Raw genomic sequence first — 17786 nt, 5'->3', positions numbered from 1 at the left:
TACAATAAATGTATGTGTCTCAATTTTTTGTAAATATCTATATAGAGTTCATCATCATTTTGGTTCCTCATTTGTTTTCCAATTGTCAATGCAGTCTCTAGTTTTCAATTTAATCATCGAACTGTTTAAAATTTCGTTAATTAAATACTTTCAGGGACCAAAATGGTGTTTCCACATTTTTAAAATTTCGTCAATTTGGTTCCTGAAATTGTTTAATTAACGAAATTTTAAACAATTTGAAGATTAAATTGGTTGAAATTGAAAACTATGGACTATATTGACAATTGGAAAACAATTAAGAAACCAAAATATTGATTTCTCATATCTATATATTTCGCATTCAAAAAAAGAAAAACAAAAAAACATTAGATGGCATTCCGAATCACGTCTTCAAAGATAATCATTTGGAAACCATAGAATTGTCACTTCAGAATAATGTTAGGAGTGGAAATGATAGTTACTCCGTAATTGTTTAAGATAGTACCAACATCACAAGGTACTATGCTGTGGATACTTAATTTTTGGAAATTAGAATGACACATGATACATATATGCTGTAAACCCCACAATATATACTTCAAAATAATTTAAATAGTCTGCCCTAAAAGGGATTAGTGTGTGAGTGGAGTATTATCTTGTACCAAAATATCACACATGGTCTTTCTAATGGTGAATTATAATTTTTTTTTTTAAACACACTAACATGGCGACTTTTTAACTTTTTTTTTTCTATAATCTTAGGGGGCGTTTGATTCACGAAATGTTAGATTATATCATATTATATTGGTCTTGTTTGGTAAAAAATTGGCCTGTATGCAAATTTTGGCTTCTTTGATCACTATTAATTGTTTGATTTATTTAAAATATCAATATAAGTATTTGGTTAATTAGCTTTTTGCAACTCTAAAATGCTAAAATTCAAAAAAGTTACTCTAAGCAACTTTTTTTCAGAAAAAAAAAAATTATACCAAACAGCTATCAGCTAACAACTAATCTACCAAACACTTTTCTACAACAGCTAATATTATAACTAGTTATACTCTCTAATTAACACAATCAGCTAACAATTAACCACCATTATTTACCAAAGAGGACCATTATATTACTTGAACCAAACTACCCATTACAGTAACTTATCTGTCCACTTATTCTTTTTAAGTTTAATAATATTTCCAAACCAGTATACTCGTATGATATAATATATAAGATGATAGCCCTGTTTGGTAAAATAGTTAGCTTATAGGTTAATTTTGGCTTATTTGGTCACGATTAGATCTTTGATTTGGTTAAAAAATCAATATAAGTGTTTAGTTAATTAGTAATTTTTTGCAACTCCAAAATACTAAAATTCAAAAAGTTACTAAAAGCAACTTTTTCAATTAGGTTTTTGAGAAAAGAAATTATACCAAACAACTATCAGCTAACAACTAATTTACTAAACACGTTTCTACAATCAGCTAATGTTATCAACTAATTATACATTTTAATTAACCAAATCAGCTAACAACCATTTACCAAGGCCAATATTTGAATATGAGTAAAAATATAATATCCTCTATATTTATGGTCCTCACCCACAACACATAAACTTTCTCCTCCTACAAGATTTTGAACAAGGAAACCCGTGAACGGTGTAAATTTTTTCCGTATAATATATATATATATATATATATATATATATATATATATATATATATATATATATATATATATTAAAGCCTTTAATTAAGTGGTGCAAGTTGACTAGGTGTATAAGTGATTTGGTTGTACTGAATAACTAGAAGTTCTTAGTTAGTCAGTCACTTTAATTTCATGCTGCTTAGTAGATACCTATACACCATTTGTCTATTGTAAGTAAAAAATGACTAACGGTCTACCGTTCAAGGGCAATACAACAAGATGCCAGATTAACTGCTCTATTTTAATGGTTATGTATAGATTTAAGCATCCAGTCCATTTGTGATTTGTGTTTATCAGGAGGGAGGTATGGGGAACTAAGCTTTGTAAACAAAGTGGCATCATTGGGGATGCGGTACAAAACTCATTTAATTACTCAAAAGCATTAATTGAAAAAGCATGTTGTACTCCCTCCATGGTTATTGATTGAATTTGCATATGATTAGAAGTTTGAAAATTTAATGAGTATGTACCGTACCACTCTCATATAGTCTTTCTTTAAATTATTATAATAATAATAATTATAATTATATAATAAAGTCTGATCTGATCTCTCTGTCTCTCTCTCTCTTGATGAGATAGATGGAAATGAAGGATGGGTGTAAAATGTATGTATGTATGTTCCCAATGAGAAAGAAGAAGAATTGGAAAACCTAACTTCCTGATCTTTGGTTTGCATGGGATGACCTAATTGCCGTTGAGGACCATTATCATAGTATCCTTTATGGTCCAACAACATTCACTTTCACTTTTCTCCCTCTTTTACCATTCATGGAAACTATCTCTTCTCTCTCTCCAAACTTGTCACTGTTTGTGCGGACTCTGAGGAGCTTTGGTGTTGAATTTCAACACCCCATCATCAATGTATCTTCCTTTAATTTCTTCCTTACCCTTTTCCTTTAATTCACAAATTTGGGATATGATAAATAATTTCCGTTCACATTAATGATCTAATAATTTTTTTTAAGGATAAAACTTTTTCTTTGTGTGCACAGACATTTGGCTAAGTCACTGAGTTACGATAATTTACTTCCTCTTATATATTCTGTTGAGACGGGACGGAGACCTTTAAAGTTGAAGATTCAATTTGTTTGGGAGAAGGATTAGAAATCGAATTGGTAACTTACGAAGAAGAGAGTGCCATATATCTACGAGCTCATCTTTTGGCATTGTAGCATGTGCTCTGAAGGGTGGCATGCAGGAATTAATATTGAATGAAGAAAAAGAGAGAGAGAAAGGGGGTTCTGATCGTCAAATCTAAGCTGTTAACATATTAAATCCTTGTGGAAATGGGTTTCCTTTTATACCAACTTTTTTGATAAAGGTAGGTTCCTATGATGAGGGCATTAGTATACCCCCTTTTTCATTGTATTATTATTAATGTTGGCCAGCTTTTGTGCTTGTCTCTTGCTTTCTCTATTATGTATATGTATTCAATATTCAATTGGGACCATTTGATTGCATGCATATATTACTACTTCTCCCATCCTCTCATCTGCTTTCGATCCAATCCCTCAATTTTCAATACTTATCAACGGTGTGAATCACGGTTCAAAAAAGACATCGTTTTGCACTTTATTTTTTTGCATGACACACATTTTATAACTCATAATGTACATTATTATAACTCATAAGGTACGCCACTTTACCCCAAAAATTTATTATTCTAACACATAATGTACATTATTCTAACTCATAAAATTTAACGATGTCATTTTGGACCGTAATCCACATACTTGTGTGGGCCACGGTCCACCGAGTGATTTGCCCTCAATTTTACAATTTAATCACATCTCTTTAATCAATTATATTATATTGCTTAGGGTTCCAATCACTGGGTAAATTATGTCGTGCATCCGTGTGCACCATACATGGTGCACATGATTGCAAAAACGACGTCGTTTTGATTCCCAGCAACAACATTATGTTGTGCATAATTTGAACTATATATCCAGAATCATTGAACTACAAATCTAGAATCAGTGAACTAAAAATTCATAATGAATGAACTAAAAATCCATAATGAATGAACTAAAAATCCATAATGAATGAAAAAAAATCAGTTTCGATTTCCGTCTAAAAATCCATAATCAATGAACTAAAAATCCCGAATCAATGAACAACATAATGCTGTTGAGGAGAATCGAAACTGATTTTTTTTTTCAGTGGGACGCGCGTTTTTAGTCAAAACGACTCGTTTTTACATCCGTGTGCACCATGGTACACACCGATGCACATCATAACGATTGCAATCACTGCAAGAATAATATAATGTATTAATGTATGTCACTCATTTATATATATATATATATATATATATATATATATATATATATATATATATATATATATATATATATATATCATCCCATTCTGTTGTAACAATATAATTAAGCACAACCTGCCTTAGCTTGCTTGTTCCTTCATCACGTACACTACATGCATGCATGCATATATAATGTTTAAGTTCCTATGTTGAGCTCCGAGATCAAATTTGCTAATTAACCATGCATACATCATATTAATTAAAGAACACAAAAAAAATCCAAATACTAAATTAAACTAAGTTCATATATAATCATTTAAATTGCATATATATTATAGGAAAATGATTATTTCCCCTCATTTTTTTTTTCATTTCGGAGAATCCCTCCTGATATTACATTCTAAACTAATTAAAGGGCTCACTAAATTAAAAAAGTTAAATAGTGAAAACATTTTTATTAGTAGAAAACATTCTACATAGGGTTAAAAAACAAGGTGGAAAATGGGGGAGAGTTTAGTATAATTCTTTTTGTCTGTTTGTTTTGTATGTTTCAAAAGCAATGCTTCCACTAAGGTTTGATCTCATAATCTCCTTTATGGGAAATGTCATTACATGCCATCCGAACACAAAGCACTTGGCATTTAGTATAATTCTATTTTATATTCTGTTGAGTTGTATAAATTATGTCATTTTTTTAATGAATTCTATAAACATTTATATGGTTAATACTAGAATTATAATAGCATGCTTTCACTATAATTATTGTCCCACTAAGATGATTATGGGTATAGTACCTATAATCTGTACTTAAGGTGTTAGCTAGATATTTGTAGGCCTGTATAATGTATGGTGAGAAAATGAGGTTAAAAAGGGTGTGTTTTGCTTAGTTCATGCAGGTAGAAAAATATGGTGCGCTCACCATCATCATATCATCGATCAGCAACCTAGGTGGTGCAGGGGCACATTGATCTAGATCGATATATATATATATATATATATATATATATATATATATATATATATATAATAAGACTAACATTATTCTGCAAATTGCGAATTTGTCAAGAATTGCTACAGCTCCCAAGACATGTCTAGAGGACTTTGCTGTGCAATCATTTCTGAATGCGGTGCAAACATGTAGTAAGTGCCTTTACAAGTTTGCAATTCGCAGGTTCTCACTTGATTATGGATATATATATATATATATATATATATATATATATATATATATATATATATATATATATATATATATATATATATAGTGTGTGTGTGTGTGTGAGAGAGAGAGAGAGGGAGAGAGATGACGATGTATGTTGTGTATTTTGGAAAAACCCTTTGGCTTAAACTAGACGGTACCTTAGCTCCTCCATCATAAAACCAACACTTGTTTCCTTATATGGATCATATGTTGTCAATGATGTTGATGCCTTTAATTTGCCACCCAGCTTCATCCTTTCCTTTCTTTCTTTTACCATTTTTTTTCTTCTGGCCGGGCATGGGCGTTGCCCAAATTTCTCCCATTATTATTATTATGATTATTGTATATATATCTAACACGTTTATTTAGTTTGACTCTTCATGCATATATGTAATGTGCTAATTGATGATGATAATATTATTACCTAACAAGTAATTGGTAAAAGTACCTACAAGGTCCCTGTACTATAAAGTTTTGTTCAATTTAGTCCTTATATTTTTATTTTGTTCAATTTAGTCCCTGTACTTTCAAAAGTTGTGCAATTAAGGACAATAGTTAACGGTGTTAATATTATCATTAACTTAGGTTACGTAGCGCTGACGATATTTATATTCCTACTCATATATTACTTTATAAATACTTAAAATTAATTACTTTACCACTAATATATTAAATTAGTATGTCCAAAATAAATAATTACAATCATGTTTCTAATAAGATTTGAACAATTGTCCTTAGTTTTACCACTTTTTTAAGTAGAGGGACTAAATTGAACAAAATAAAGGTATAAGGACTAAATTGAACAAAATATTATAGTACAGGGACTTCATAAGTACTTTGACCCAAGTAATTAAATTATACGGAGTACTAGACTAAGAGTGTATAGTATAGGATTTGAATTATATATATCAATGAATAGGTTGGTTTTTAACTAAATAAAATGTCAATATTGTTAGTATATGTTTAAGACTTTAGGGCTCTAAAAAGTAACAACACAACTTACTAATATAAAATTTATATTGCATGGTAAAACAAGCTAAGTAGTTTAATTTGAACGCTTAATATGTTGAGTATTATTGATCCAAATTAAAGCTATAAATGATTAATTAATTAAGAGCGAAGAAGCTAATGAACCACATGAAGAATAGTAAGTTATTGTCTAGGCGTTGCTTGATAAAATAGTTAGCTTATCACCCAATTTTGGTTTATTTGACCACTATTAATTGTTTGACTTGGTTAAAAATTAATATAAGTAGTGTTTGATTAATTATCTTTTTGTAACTCCAAAATGTTAAAATTTTAAAAATTGTTCAAAGCAACTTTTTCAATTAGCTTTTTGAGAAAAGAAATAATACCAAACAACTAATTTACCAAACACCTTTCTACCATCAGCTAATGTTATCAACTAGTTATAGCCTCTAATTAACCCAATCAGCTAACTGCTATCAGCTTACAATAATTTACTAAATAGGGCCAAAATATTTTCCCAAGTGATGAATGAAAAGTCATATTTATACAAGTTAATGAGTCACACTAGAACAAACCGATCTAGTACGTAGAAATATGAAATTTTGTTAGTTAATTTTAAGAGTTAGAGTTTTAATTAGAGAGATTTATAATAATCATCATTTTTGTTCTTTAGCAATAAATTCTATTTTGTCTTTTTGTGACTCCTTCAATTGGGACTCAACCGGAGAGTTTGGTCTCGAGTGACTTATGTAACTTAATTACTCTTGAAATATAATTTTTCTTAGAGTTGTGTGTTGGTTTAGTTGGGTTTGATATAACAAATTATTATATGCGCAAAATGCATGTGATGAGTGAAAATATAATAATGAATTATATTAATTAAATGCCACAATATATAATGTACTATATACCCTTCATGCATTATGTCTGATGCTTAATTTGGTAAGTAATGATTCCATTAGGGAAAAAGGTGGTAGGCTGCACCCACATATTTATCATCACCCACTATTAATTAATAATTTTCTTTCATTACAATATTACAATATAATAATAAATAATACCTTTAAATTTTCTCATTTCACAAATTATATATGTAGACTTTTATATATTCTTGTTAAATGACATTGAGTTTGATTGTTAGCAAGTTAAACAAGGCAAATAATGATACATGGAGAAGTGCAGGTCGGGATATGATGATATGAAATGATATATATATATTGCCGGTATGGGTAGTTCAGTTAATCACAGAGGTGAAGTTTAAGAACAATGATCCAGGATCGATTTTCACCAGCAACAGTGTAAGAGCAATCTTTCAAAGTGAGGGGACTCCTTGTGTCGAGCAAAGATCTAATCTCAGTATTTAACCACGTGATCTAACTTCTGTACCATGATTTACCTCCTTCTAGATGTTCTGTATGAGGGAGGAGTTAGGAATTTAGCCTTTTGGAAACAACAATGATATGATACATATAGCAATGCTTGTAGTAGAAGGCCAGGTAGGCCTGTATTTCTACAACCCCTAGCTAGCACTATATATATATCTACAGGAAAACAATATAATCATATATATATATATATATATATATATATATATATATATATATAGCCCTAGAAAACTATCACACCACCAAACCAGAAAAAAGAGAAACCTTACAAGTTAGTAATACTTGTAGTGAGACAGAGCTAGAAGGTGAGAGAGATCAGATACAGACTGCCTTTTATTTATTTACCTTGTCGGTGGTCCCTCCCTAGCTTCTTCCACAACATCACATAAATTTTTCACAACTTTTATTTATCTTTCCACATTTTTTTATTTTACTGTTTGCAGCCTAATAATTCTTTAATTTGTTGCTCACATACAGTAGTATAGTTTTGAAGTAATAAACTAGTATTGGGTATATATATTGAGTTTCAGACAGATTAAATATACCGTAGTGTTCGTATATAGAAGACTTTATAAAAATAATCGCTAGCTATCTACAAGTTTACTTTCTGTCACTGTATTATAATATATCTAAAGATATATACATATGATTATCTTGTCATACGAGGTTGTAAAATTTTTGGTATATGCTGTTTGTGTATTTGAAAAGAAAAAAGAAAAAAAAATCTGTTAATTGGTTGCCCTTCTGGCCATATATATTTAAGGTAGCTAGGGTAGTGATGAGAGCAGCATCCAAAATATGGAAAAAGAGTTTGAGCAGTTTTGATCCGATTAATGACCAACAAGGCACAAACTCTTTTTCCATTTTTAGCAACAATTTTTTCTAGGTTAAACACTCCACAATTCTTGAAAAAACTTAACCCTATTATATTATTTAATCTCAGCTCACCTCGCATCTAATTATATTATTATTAAACCTTACCTTGCTGATCTATCTATATCTCAGCTCCCGGCCGGCCGGCCTCCTCAATCCATATATATATATATATATATATCGTTTCTTGAATTCCTAAACTCTAAAAATCTATCTCCATGGACATCAACCATCATTATCTTAAGTTCATAAGTGATAATTCCAGTTGGGGAGGAGAGCCTAGCAGCATACCCATGGAAGCTGATCATCATCATCATCATCAGTTTCCCTTTCATGATCAGACTGTGTGGCCTAGTAACTTTCAACATCACACTGAAAATCTGCAGATTCCTGCTTGTTTAGGTGCAGGCGGCGGCAGTAATGGAGAAGATAATGGAGAAGAAGACGAGGGCGAAGAAGAGGAGCTAGGGGCTGTGAAGGAGATGATGTTCAAGATCGCAGCTATGCAGCCGGTAGATATCGACCCAGCCACCATCCGCAAGCCCAAGCGCAAGAACGTCAGAATCAGCGACGACCCCCAGAGCGTCGCCGCCAGGCTCCGCCGTGAGAAGATAAGCGAGAAGATCAGAATCCTCCAGAGACTCGTCCCCGGCGGCACCAAAATGGACACTGCCTCCATGCTTGACGAAGCCATCCGCTATGTCAAGTTCTTGAAACGCCAAATCCGCCTGCTCCAACTCAACCACCAGCCGCCGCCGCCACCACCACCGCCTCCCGCCGGAAATTGGGGCGCCGCCGCCACAACAACTTTCGGTGGAAACGCGGTAACGGACGACCCAACGGCCTCCATGTGCCTCAACCACGAGGTAATTGGCGATTAACTGAAAAAAGGGCGTCATTATATTATTATTATTATTATGTACTTAATTATCAAACAAATAAATAATATAACCCAAAAAAAACTTAATTAATTAATTAATTAATGTTGTGTGTGTGTAAGTGTATACTACATATATGATCCTTAGTAATAGTAGTTGTAGGAGATCAGACGATGAGTGTTGAGTGCATGGTGACGATTATATTGGATGCAAAAGAAAACATATATATAATATAATATTGAAATGTTTGAGGGATCATGTGACCTTAAAAACAAGGAAAAGGAAGAGGGTTTGTTACGATAGTGTTGACCAAAGTGGCATGGGAATAATCATAAGGGTTTCCTTGAGTTAGGTACATCCATCCATATAATATATTATATTATTTATAAAGAGGTTACGTTTTTGGTGATATAATCCATTGCATGTGAAAAAGTTGCTTAGGCGGATTCTATCCTGGGAATAAAACAGTAAGGAATTGAAAACATGGGAAATCATTGAAAATAATTATCTGATTTTATCTCATTTTGATGATTTCTTATTTATAAAAAAAAATTAAAAATGAAAACCCATATTAAAAGAAAGATAGGAATTGAAAGTAGTAGATGGAAGTGAATTGTTGGATCCATATGTTATGTTTGTTTGTTTGTATGTGGAGTGAGTGATCTGAGTGTTGTGATGATTATATATGATATGATGGATGGGATAGAGTGATAAGATGGAGATCAGAAGAAGTAGTGTGGATGCAGATTGTTGTAGATTCATCAGACTGGGTTTTAGCCATAGCTAAGCTAGGTAGATCCATATCATATCACATCAGATTTGCAGTCTCTATGCATATATATATATATATATATATGATGATGTGCCGAAAAAGCTAGCTGGATTATTATCTTTGATTTTCTTCAAAACCCGGCTGCGGCCTGCCGCCTGCGATACATATGATTATTACGTACTATACACTCTCACAGTGCGTTTGGTTGACTATAATTTCATTATAGTTGAATTGCAATTCAACAGATGCTTCAATTACATTGTTTGATTGGAGGGAATTGCAATTCCACAAAATTACAATTTCCTTTTTTTGTTGAATTGTAATTCATGGGGTAATCCCATGAATTGCAATTCAATGAATTTAAGAAAGGAAAAACAAATGAAATGACATTACTATCATTAGTTGTTATTACTATTATTAATTATTATTACACAAGGATATTTTAGTCTTTATACCACTTTTTTCCTTCTCAACTCCAAAATTCTATTTCTCTCCACCAAACAACGTAATTTGAATTCCTACTTTATTCTTACATTATTCTTCTCGCACCGAATTACAATTCCTTTCCCCCATAATTCATCCCTTCCAACCAAACACTCTGTCACTAGCAATTGGATGGTGATCTGATGAGGTTAAATTTATCATTTCATATATATATATATATATATAAAGGATTTTCAAAAAAAAATATATATATATAAAAAGGAGAATTGAATATGAAATCATAAATAATCTATTATGAGCATGCATTTCTTTCATAAATCTTTAATTCACTTTCTGCATGTCATTACAAGTGATAATAAGGCCGGGGCCGGGTTATATATGTTAGTTAAGTAGGTGTTTGCACATTTTTAGCAGATTGAATAGATTCGGATTGAATTGATGAAGAATATAATGTAGTCATTGCATTTTAACCTGGCTGGTATCATATGTGTTTGCAAATTACAAGAGTTTGATTTAATTATTTTCTTAATTAAGTAATCTTCTCTATTATTTAGCAGACAGTACGGACACCCACTTTTTCTTCTTCTTTTTTTTTTTTTTTTTTTAAAAAAAAAAAATAGTTATGTGGTTAAATAGAGGTGACGATAAATGATATATATATATATATATATATATATATATATATATATATATATATATATATATATATAAAAGAAGAACTAGTTACATACGGAGTATTTTTTTTTTTTTTTTTGGGAGGGGGGGGGGGGGGGGGGAATTATGCTGTGGTTTTGGTGGAAAACGAGACCGTGTTATTAAAAAAGAAATTTATTTTCTTTCGCTGTTAACGGCGTTTGTCTTCAAGGAGTCTATGTTCATAATTATAGAACTCTATGTTCATAACTTTAAACTTCATATTCATAATTATAGAATTCTATATTTATAATTTTTGAATTCTAGAAGTCTATGTTCATAATTACTCAACTTTATGTTCATAATTTTTGAACTCCATATTCACAATTATTGAACTTTATGTTCATAATTATAGAACTATATGTTCATACGGAGTAATTTTTAAACTCTATTTTCATAATTCTTGAACTCTATATTCACAACTGTCTCGCTGGGTTGTTTTGACAATTTTTTTTTTTAAAATCTAATTGGTGGAGGAAAATGGTGGTAGTGGCACCGTTACTCCAAAATTGTCAAACGACGTCATATTCGAATCGTGTCCACCTTGTAAGGTGGACACGGTTTGACTGCATAACAATTTTTTTTTTTTTTTTTTTTTTTTTTTGCTATGTTAGTGGATAGACACCGTCAACAACTACAATTAAAATTATAATTATCATGAAGTGATAATGAAAAAAAAAAATACTTTGGCCCTGTTCGGTAAAAAATTGGCCAATAGGTCAATTTTGGCTTATTTGACAACTATTACTTGTTTGATTTAGTTAAAATATCAATATAAATGTTTGGTTAATTAGCTTTTTGCAACTCTAAAAGGCTAAAATTCAAAAAGTTACTCCAAACAACTTTTTTAATTAGCTTTTTGAGAAAAGAAATTATACCAAACAACTATCAGCTAACTTTACCAAACACTTTTCCACAATCAGCTAATGTTATCAACTATTTAATATTTATACCCTCTAATTAACACAATCAACTAACAGTCATTTATCAAACATGACCTTTGTCTTTTTAATGTTGTTGATCAAAATTAAAGGATTTGTTCTAGGTTAGACCATGCCACAAATTTTTTGTTGTAGCTTAACAGGGCATGATCTTTTATTCAAGACCATGGACTAATGATGTGTATAGTTTTAACAATTTGAGCAATGCACTTAGTCACTTACAAACAAAAATCGACTACTAGCTAGCTAGCTTAAGAAGCTAAAGATCGAAAACGTTATCCATCTCCATATCTTACCTTCTTGTTACGTAATTTAAATGAAAACAAATTATCATTTTTTAATTATATCAATGAATGGATATTAATAGGCAATACAAGAAATATATTATAAGATTAAAACCTTCTTTTTTTTTTTAAGTCAAACTACTACTCCTTTGCTTATTAAAATCATTCCCAAATTTCACTTCCACAACTCATTATATTGTATTCAATCTTCTTTTTTTTAAACATCTTACTCTTTATATATATATATTTTGTCATGTGAAGGAGTATAATCATTATAAGGGATAAAAACAATACTACTTCGTATTATTTTTCTCTAAAAAAAAAAAAAAACAATTCTACCCGTCACGTTGTTGGTTTTGGATAGTACGTGTAGTGATAATGTGATATATTGAAGAACGAGTGTGAGCATAGGGTGGTGTGGGCAAGAAAAATGGAATCCCGGGCTTACCGGATGGGCATCATATTCATATAGTAGTATGATTTGATAGTGTTCTAGTCAACATCTACTCCAATATGTTTATGCTATCATCCAAATAACTAATAATTGGCCTGGCCTGCCAAAGGTGGAGCATCACTCTTGATGATTGGGTAAGATCGATCAGAGTGGTCTGAAATATGGTATCTGATTTGTTTAAGTGTTCAAACTTGGTGTAAGGCAGTCCTTATTCCAGCCAATACTTCCCTTGTTAGATGATCAGTTGGCACATTAAAAAATAAAATTTTTTATGCTGACATGGTTAGCAAACTTATTACTGTATCAAGTTTGCTAATCTGACAAAAGACTGTCAGAACCTTTTATACCATTTTTTTTTTTTAATTTAATCGAACACCTCAAATGAGTAGATGGAACAATATAAATATCTTAAAATATGACATGTATAGTAAAAAGTTTACAATTCATTGTTCTTAAAGCAATAATAGCATTTCATATTTCTAGACCTTAATTTTCCTCATAGCAATATACATTGTTTTCGAGTGGTAGGGTTGTCCCACCAACGATTTCTATAGTCTTAAAATCAACAATTTCTATTATATTCTAAAAGGTAATAAGTTTGACTCTTGTCAATAAATTTTTGGTTGCTAGTCTTTATAGTGTTTTTTTTTTTTTTTTTTTTTTCAATTGTATGCAGGTTATTACACAAAAGTAAGGTTTACCTCGTGTATGATGGATATCTTGTTGGTAAAAACAAATAATAATCCCACAAAAATAAGGATTATTATTTTCTGTAGGAAAAAAGGGAAGGAAATGTGAAGAGAAAGACTGGTGTTTGGTGTAGGGTTTTTAGCAAGAGTCAAGCGATCACTCTTTCCTTAAAACCTAATTTGCTACCTCCCACAAATGCTAGAAGCGTTGTAGTCTAGGCTTCCCAGGATAAAACTTGCTACGATTCAATGTAACCTTATTTGCTACCTCCCACAAGTGCTAGGAGCGTTATAGTCTAGGCTTTCCAGGATAAAACTTGCTACGATTCAATATTTGAGCACCCAAACAAGGAATTCCAAGCAACGTTTTGAACACAATTCGACTAAGAAAGAGTAGAAGCAGAGAGTTTTGAGCGTTATAGTCTAGGCTTTCCAGGATAAAACTTGCTACGATTCAATATTTGAGCACCCAAACAAGGAATTCCAAGCAACGTTTTGAACACAATTCGACTAAGAAAGAGTAGAAGCAGAGAGTTTTGAGGTTGAAAATTATACTTTCTTGTTGTGTAAATTTTCTGCTTCCCTACCCTCTCTACTATATAGGGCTGTTGTTGGAGTAAGTAGCATTTAAAGGCACCCCTACAACTCAACTGCAACCATTATCTTAAAACCCAAGAGCCATGGCAAGGCCGAGCCTTTTCAATCTCATTTTGGGATTTGATTTGCACCCCCCTACGCGCGAAAGAGAGCCTCTATGCTATACAATTCAATAAGCTTAAAAAGAGCTCTTGTATAAATAGTGGGCCAAATCCTCTTCCCAAACCAATGTGGGACAAAAGCTCACTTTTTCCTTTCATTTTCCAACTCAAATGGGTCTACTTTGAGAATCAATATCTCATTCACCCATTATCCGTTTTGAGCGTACAATATATCAATCTCTTCGTAAAAACCTGAATTCACTTTGACTCGACCCAAATTGGAAGTGGACCTCACTGATAATTGTCCCACAAAATAACCCCTTAACATGTCATTTTATGTCATTTTAAGCTATTTTTTCTAACAGTGTATATAGGGGTGAGCATCGATCGGTTACGGTCAATAATCGACCGATAACCGAATAACCGATCATGCTTTTTAACTCTCCATAACCGATCGTAACCAACCGACCATATAGATAATCGGTTTCGGTCGGTTATTGCGATAACCGAAACACCAACCGACCATGAATGTATATAAACATATTTTTGAGAATAAGACTTAAACAATAAACACTAAACATTCATTACTGCCAAGTTCATAATTCATACTTCCAAGTTCAACACTGCCAGAGTTCCAACACATTCATCAAATTTCAAAAAGGAAAAAAAAATAATTATAGAGCCTGATGAATCTGGATATTGGGATTTTTGGAGCCGAAACACTGCAGTCTAGAGTCAGAGCAAAACCCTTGTTGAGCAACTCCAATCTTAAGAATCCGTATTCAATAATGGTGCTAAAAATTAACAAAGTAAATGCTATTACTACTATCATTATAGACTTATAGAGAAAGAAAAACAGTGAAATTTGTGATTGGAGAGAAATTTATCGAGGGTGATTGAGCGGTTGAGCCGAAACAGGGTGACTGGGTGAGGGCTGTGAGGCGGTGACTGGTGAGGGCGTGTCCGGCGTGAGCATGACTCAGCTTCGGCCTTCAGTCGTTCGAGAGAGGCGGAGAGGGCTGCGGCGCTGCTCGACTGGCCGGCTGCGGCTGCGGAGAGGGCGGCGACGAACAGCGGTAGGGTTCGCGATGATAGACAGAGAGAGTGAGACAGGGGCAGACGGTAAGGGAGTAAGGGTAAAGGGTTACTGGGTCTGGGTTAGTACTTAGTACTTAGTCTATCTCTACCGTCTACACTACTGTCACTACGCGTGTCTCCGATCTATAAACTATAATAATATATTTATAATTTATAATATATTAATATATATATACTGTCGGTTATTCGGTAACTGCGGTTTCGAATGGACAATAACCGATAAAATAACCGATTAGCCGAAAAATTGAATTTTTTTTTTCTTTATAACCGATAACCGACCGAAAACTGAAATTTTCCATCATCATCCATTTTTTAAAAGTTTATGTAAATTTTATATTTTATTCTTCTTATTTAATCAAATTATTAATTTTTGTCAAAAACTCAAAATTGCGCTAGCCAACTTAAAAAGAATATAGGGTGTGTTTGATATATGGGGTTAGACAAAATGAATAATCATAAAAGTCATACACATTGTTTAGATGATAACTTTTTAAAATACAAATGTAAAATTTTATTATCCCTATAATTACAAAACATATTACTTAATTTAAATAAGGTATCATTTCCATTGATTCAGTCTTATTACCCTCCCTCATTTCATCGCCTCCTTAGTGCATTGCCTACTCATTTCATCCACACTCTTAATATTCATTGGTTTGATTTTTTATTTTTATTTTTGTATTTTTAAAACATTTATTCCAATTATAGAATCATGCATAACCGAATATTAATATTGATAATCATTTTAATTTCACTCTACTATCAAACATGCAAAATATACACTCACCAAAACTCATTCCAATTATAAAGGATTTGATTGTCATTTGTTACAACCGAACACACCCCTCATGTATCCAAAAGATAATTAAAAATGGCGCTACTTTGTTCAAATGATTTGAATCATATTACTAATAGCACCTTCTAATAAATATTAAATTGCATGTTTACGTACGTATATATTATCTTTTTTGACAGTTGTCGTCGATTTCAAGTAATGAATATAAGGAGAGCGTCACATCTTAAGAACCCGCCGCCCCGCCATTATATTTCTTAGCTTATATCCATCACCATTCAAACCCATTTCAATGGCGTCCACATTGTTAATCACGCTCCTCCTCATCGTTTCGGCCTATCCCTCCTCCGCCGACAGCTCCTTGTCGCCCCAACAATCGACTACGCCGCCGCCACCGCCAGTGATTGCTGCGACCTGCGTCGCCTCCCGTGATCCACCGTCATGCGAAGACGCGTTAACCAACTCCACCATCGTCCCGCCCGACGCAAACGCCTACCAGGCTATCCAATCCGTCCTGAATATCTCTTCCCAGAATCTCGACAAGGCCATATGGATGACGGAGGATATCCTGGCCGGCGCCTCCGGAAAACAGAACCTCACCACGGCAGCTAAGGTTTGCGGTGAGATTCTGGGATATTCCAGGTATCGGGTCGCGTTGACGGTTCATCACGGTTTCGAAGGCCCTAAAATCAAAGACGGGCGTGCGTGGATGAACATATTTGTAAGTGTAAAATAATTTACACATTAAGTTATTGGCTATTTTATTTAGTAAATAGTTTTATTGTTTTTAATTAATTAGAGTTGTTAAAGTTAATTATATTTTTGGACCATGTGATATAAATATATGGATGTTGTGCCTTGGAGTATGAAGTCAGCGTATGAAGATGTCAAAGAAATAAGAAGTGTGGTAGTGGTTTATTCTAATAAGGAAAGGCAGTGGTTTATTCTAACAAGAATAAGTGGTGGTGATTCATTCGAATAAGTGGTGGCTAAAGAAAAAGCTATTGCTAAGGATCCTAACTAATGGTTCAAGAAGTGCTATAAATTCACACGGTTCGAAGGAAGCATTTGCCCAACTTTGAGAATTATACCCTGCTAGAGCCCTCTTGATTTTACAAAGCAATTTATATTTTGAATGTAATTTCTGATTTAATTCGTAAGAATATTTATATTGTACTGCATGATCAGTACGTGGTACTGCTGAAGCATCTTGTGAAGATTGTTCGGGTATTCGTGTGTCAATCCTGGATAGGTGTTAGAAAGAGTGGTAGTGGTAAAGGCTGGAGACCATCTGTATTTACCTCTTGTAATACTCCTTTTGGAGAACATCTATAGTGGATTGGGCAGACGTGGGTTGCTCCGCAAACGTAGGAGAAGGAGCTCCGAACTGTGTAACATTTCTTTGTGTTTTTAATTTACTTTATGCTTTACATTCTTTATGCTTTTAACTTTCATTATTTACATTTGCTTAAACAAGTTTAATTAATGAACGTAACTACTGCATAACCTAATTAACAAGTAAAATACATAGCTTTTATATTTCAAGTGTCACGGTGCAATTTCAATTGGTATCAGAGTTTGTAGACTTAATTTATTAGTCTATCGATCTGGCGATTCCGTGCCTCTTGAATTCATATCTTCAGCGGCTTTTATTATTTATCTGTTTATTAC

At 32.6% G+C, this 17786-nt stretch overlaps 1 protein-coding gene across 1 annotated transcript; it reads left to right on the top strand.

The window, feature by feature from the left end:
- Window positions 1–8305: 8305 nt before the first annotated feature.
- LOC109193976 (transcription factor HEC3-like) lies at window positions 8306–9319 on the top strand. The gene has a single exon (XM_019344814.1). It carries the CDS (start codon window positions 8590–8592, stop codon window positions 9250–9252), a length of 663 nt encoding a protein of 220 aa, XP_019200359.1. The 5' UTR covers window positions 8306–8589; the 3' UTR covers window positions 9253–9319.
- The last annotated feature ends 8467 nt before the right edge of the window (window positions 9320–17786 follow it).

This window comes from Ipomoea nil, unplaced genomic scaffold (genome assembly GCF_001879475.1).
Source record: "Ipomoea nil cultivar Tokyo-kokei standard unplaced genomic scaffold, Asagao_1.1 scaffold1932, whole genome shotgun sequence".
NCBI lineage: Eukaryota > Viridiplantae > Streptophyta > Magnoliopsida > Solanales > Convolvulaceae > Ipomoea > Ipomoea nil.
This window is presented reverse-complemented; position numbering and strand designations above follow the sequence as displayed.

Excerpts from the sequence above, each read along its gene's own strand:
- LOC109193976 (XM_019344814.1), top strand. The coding sequence starts at position 8,590 with ATGGACATCAACCATCATTATCTTAAGTTCATAAGTGATAATTCCAGT.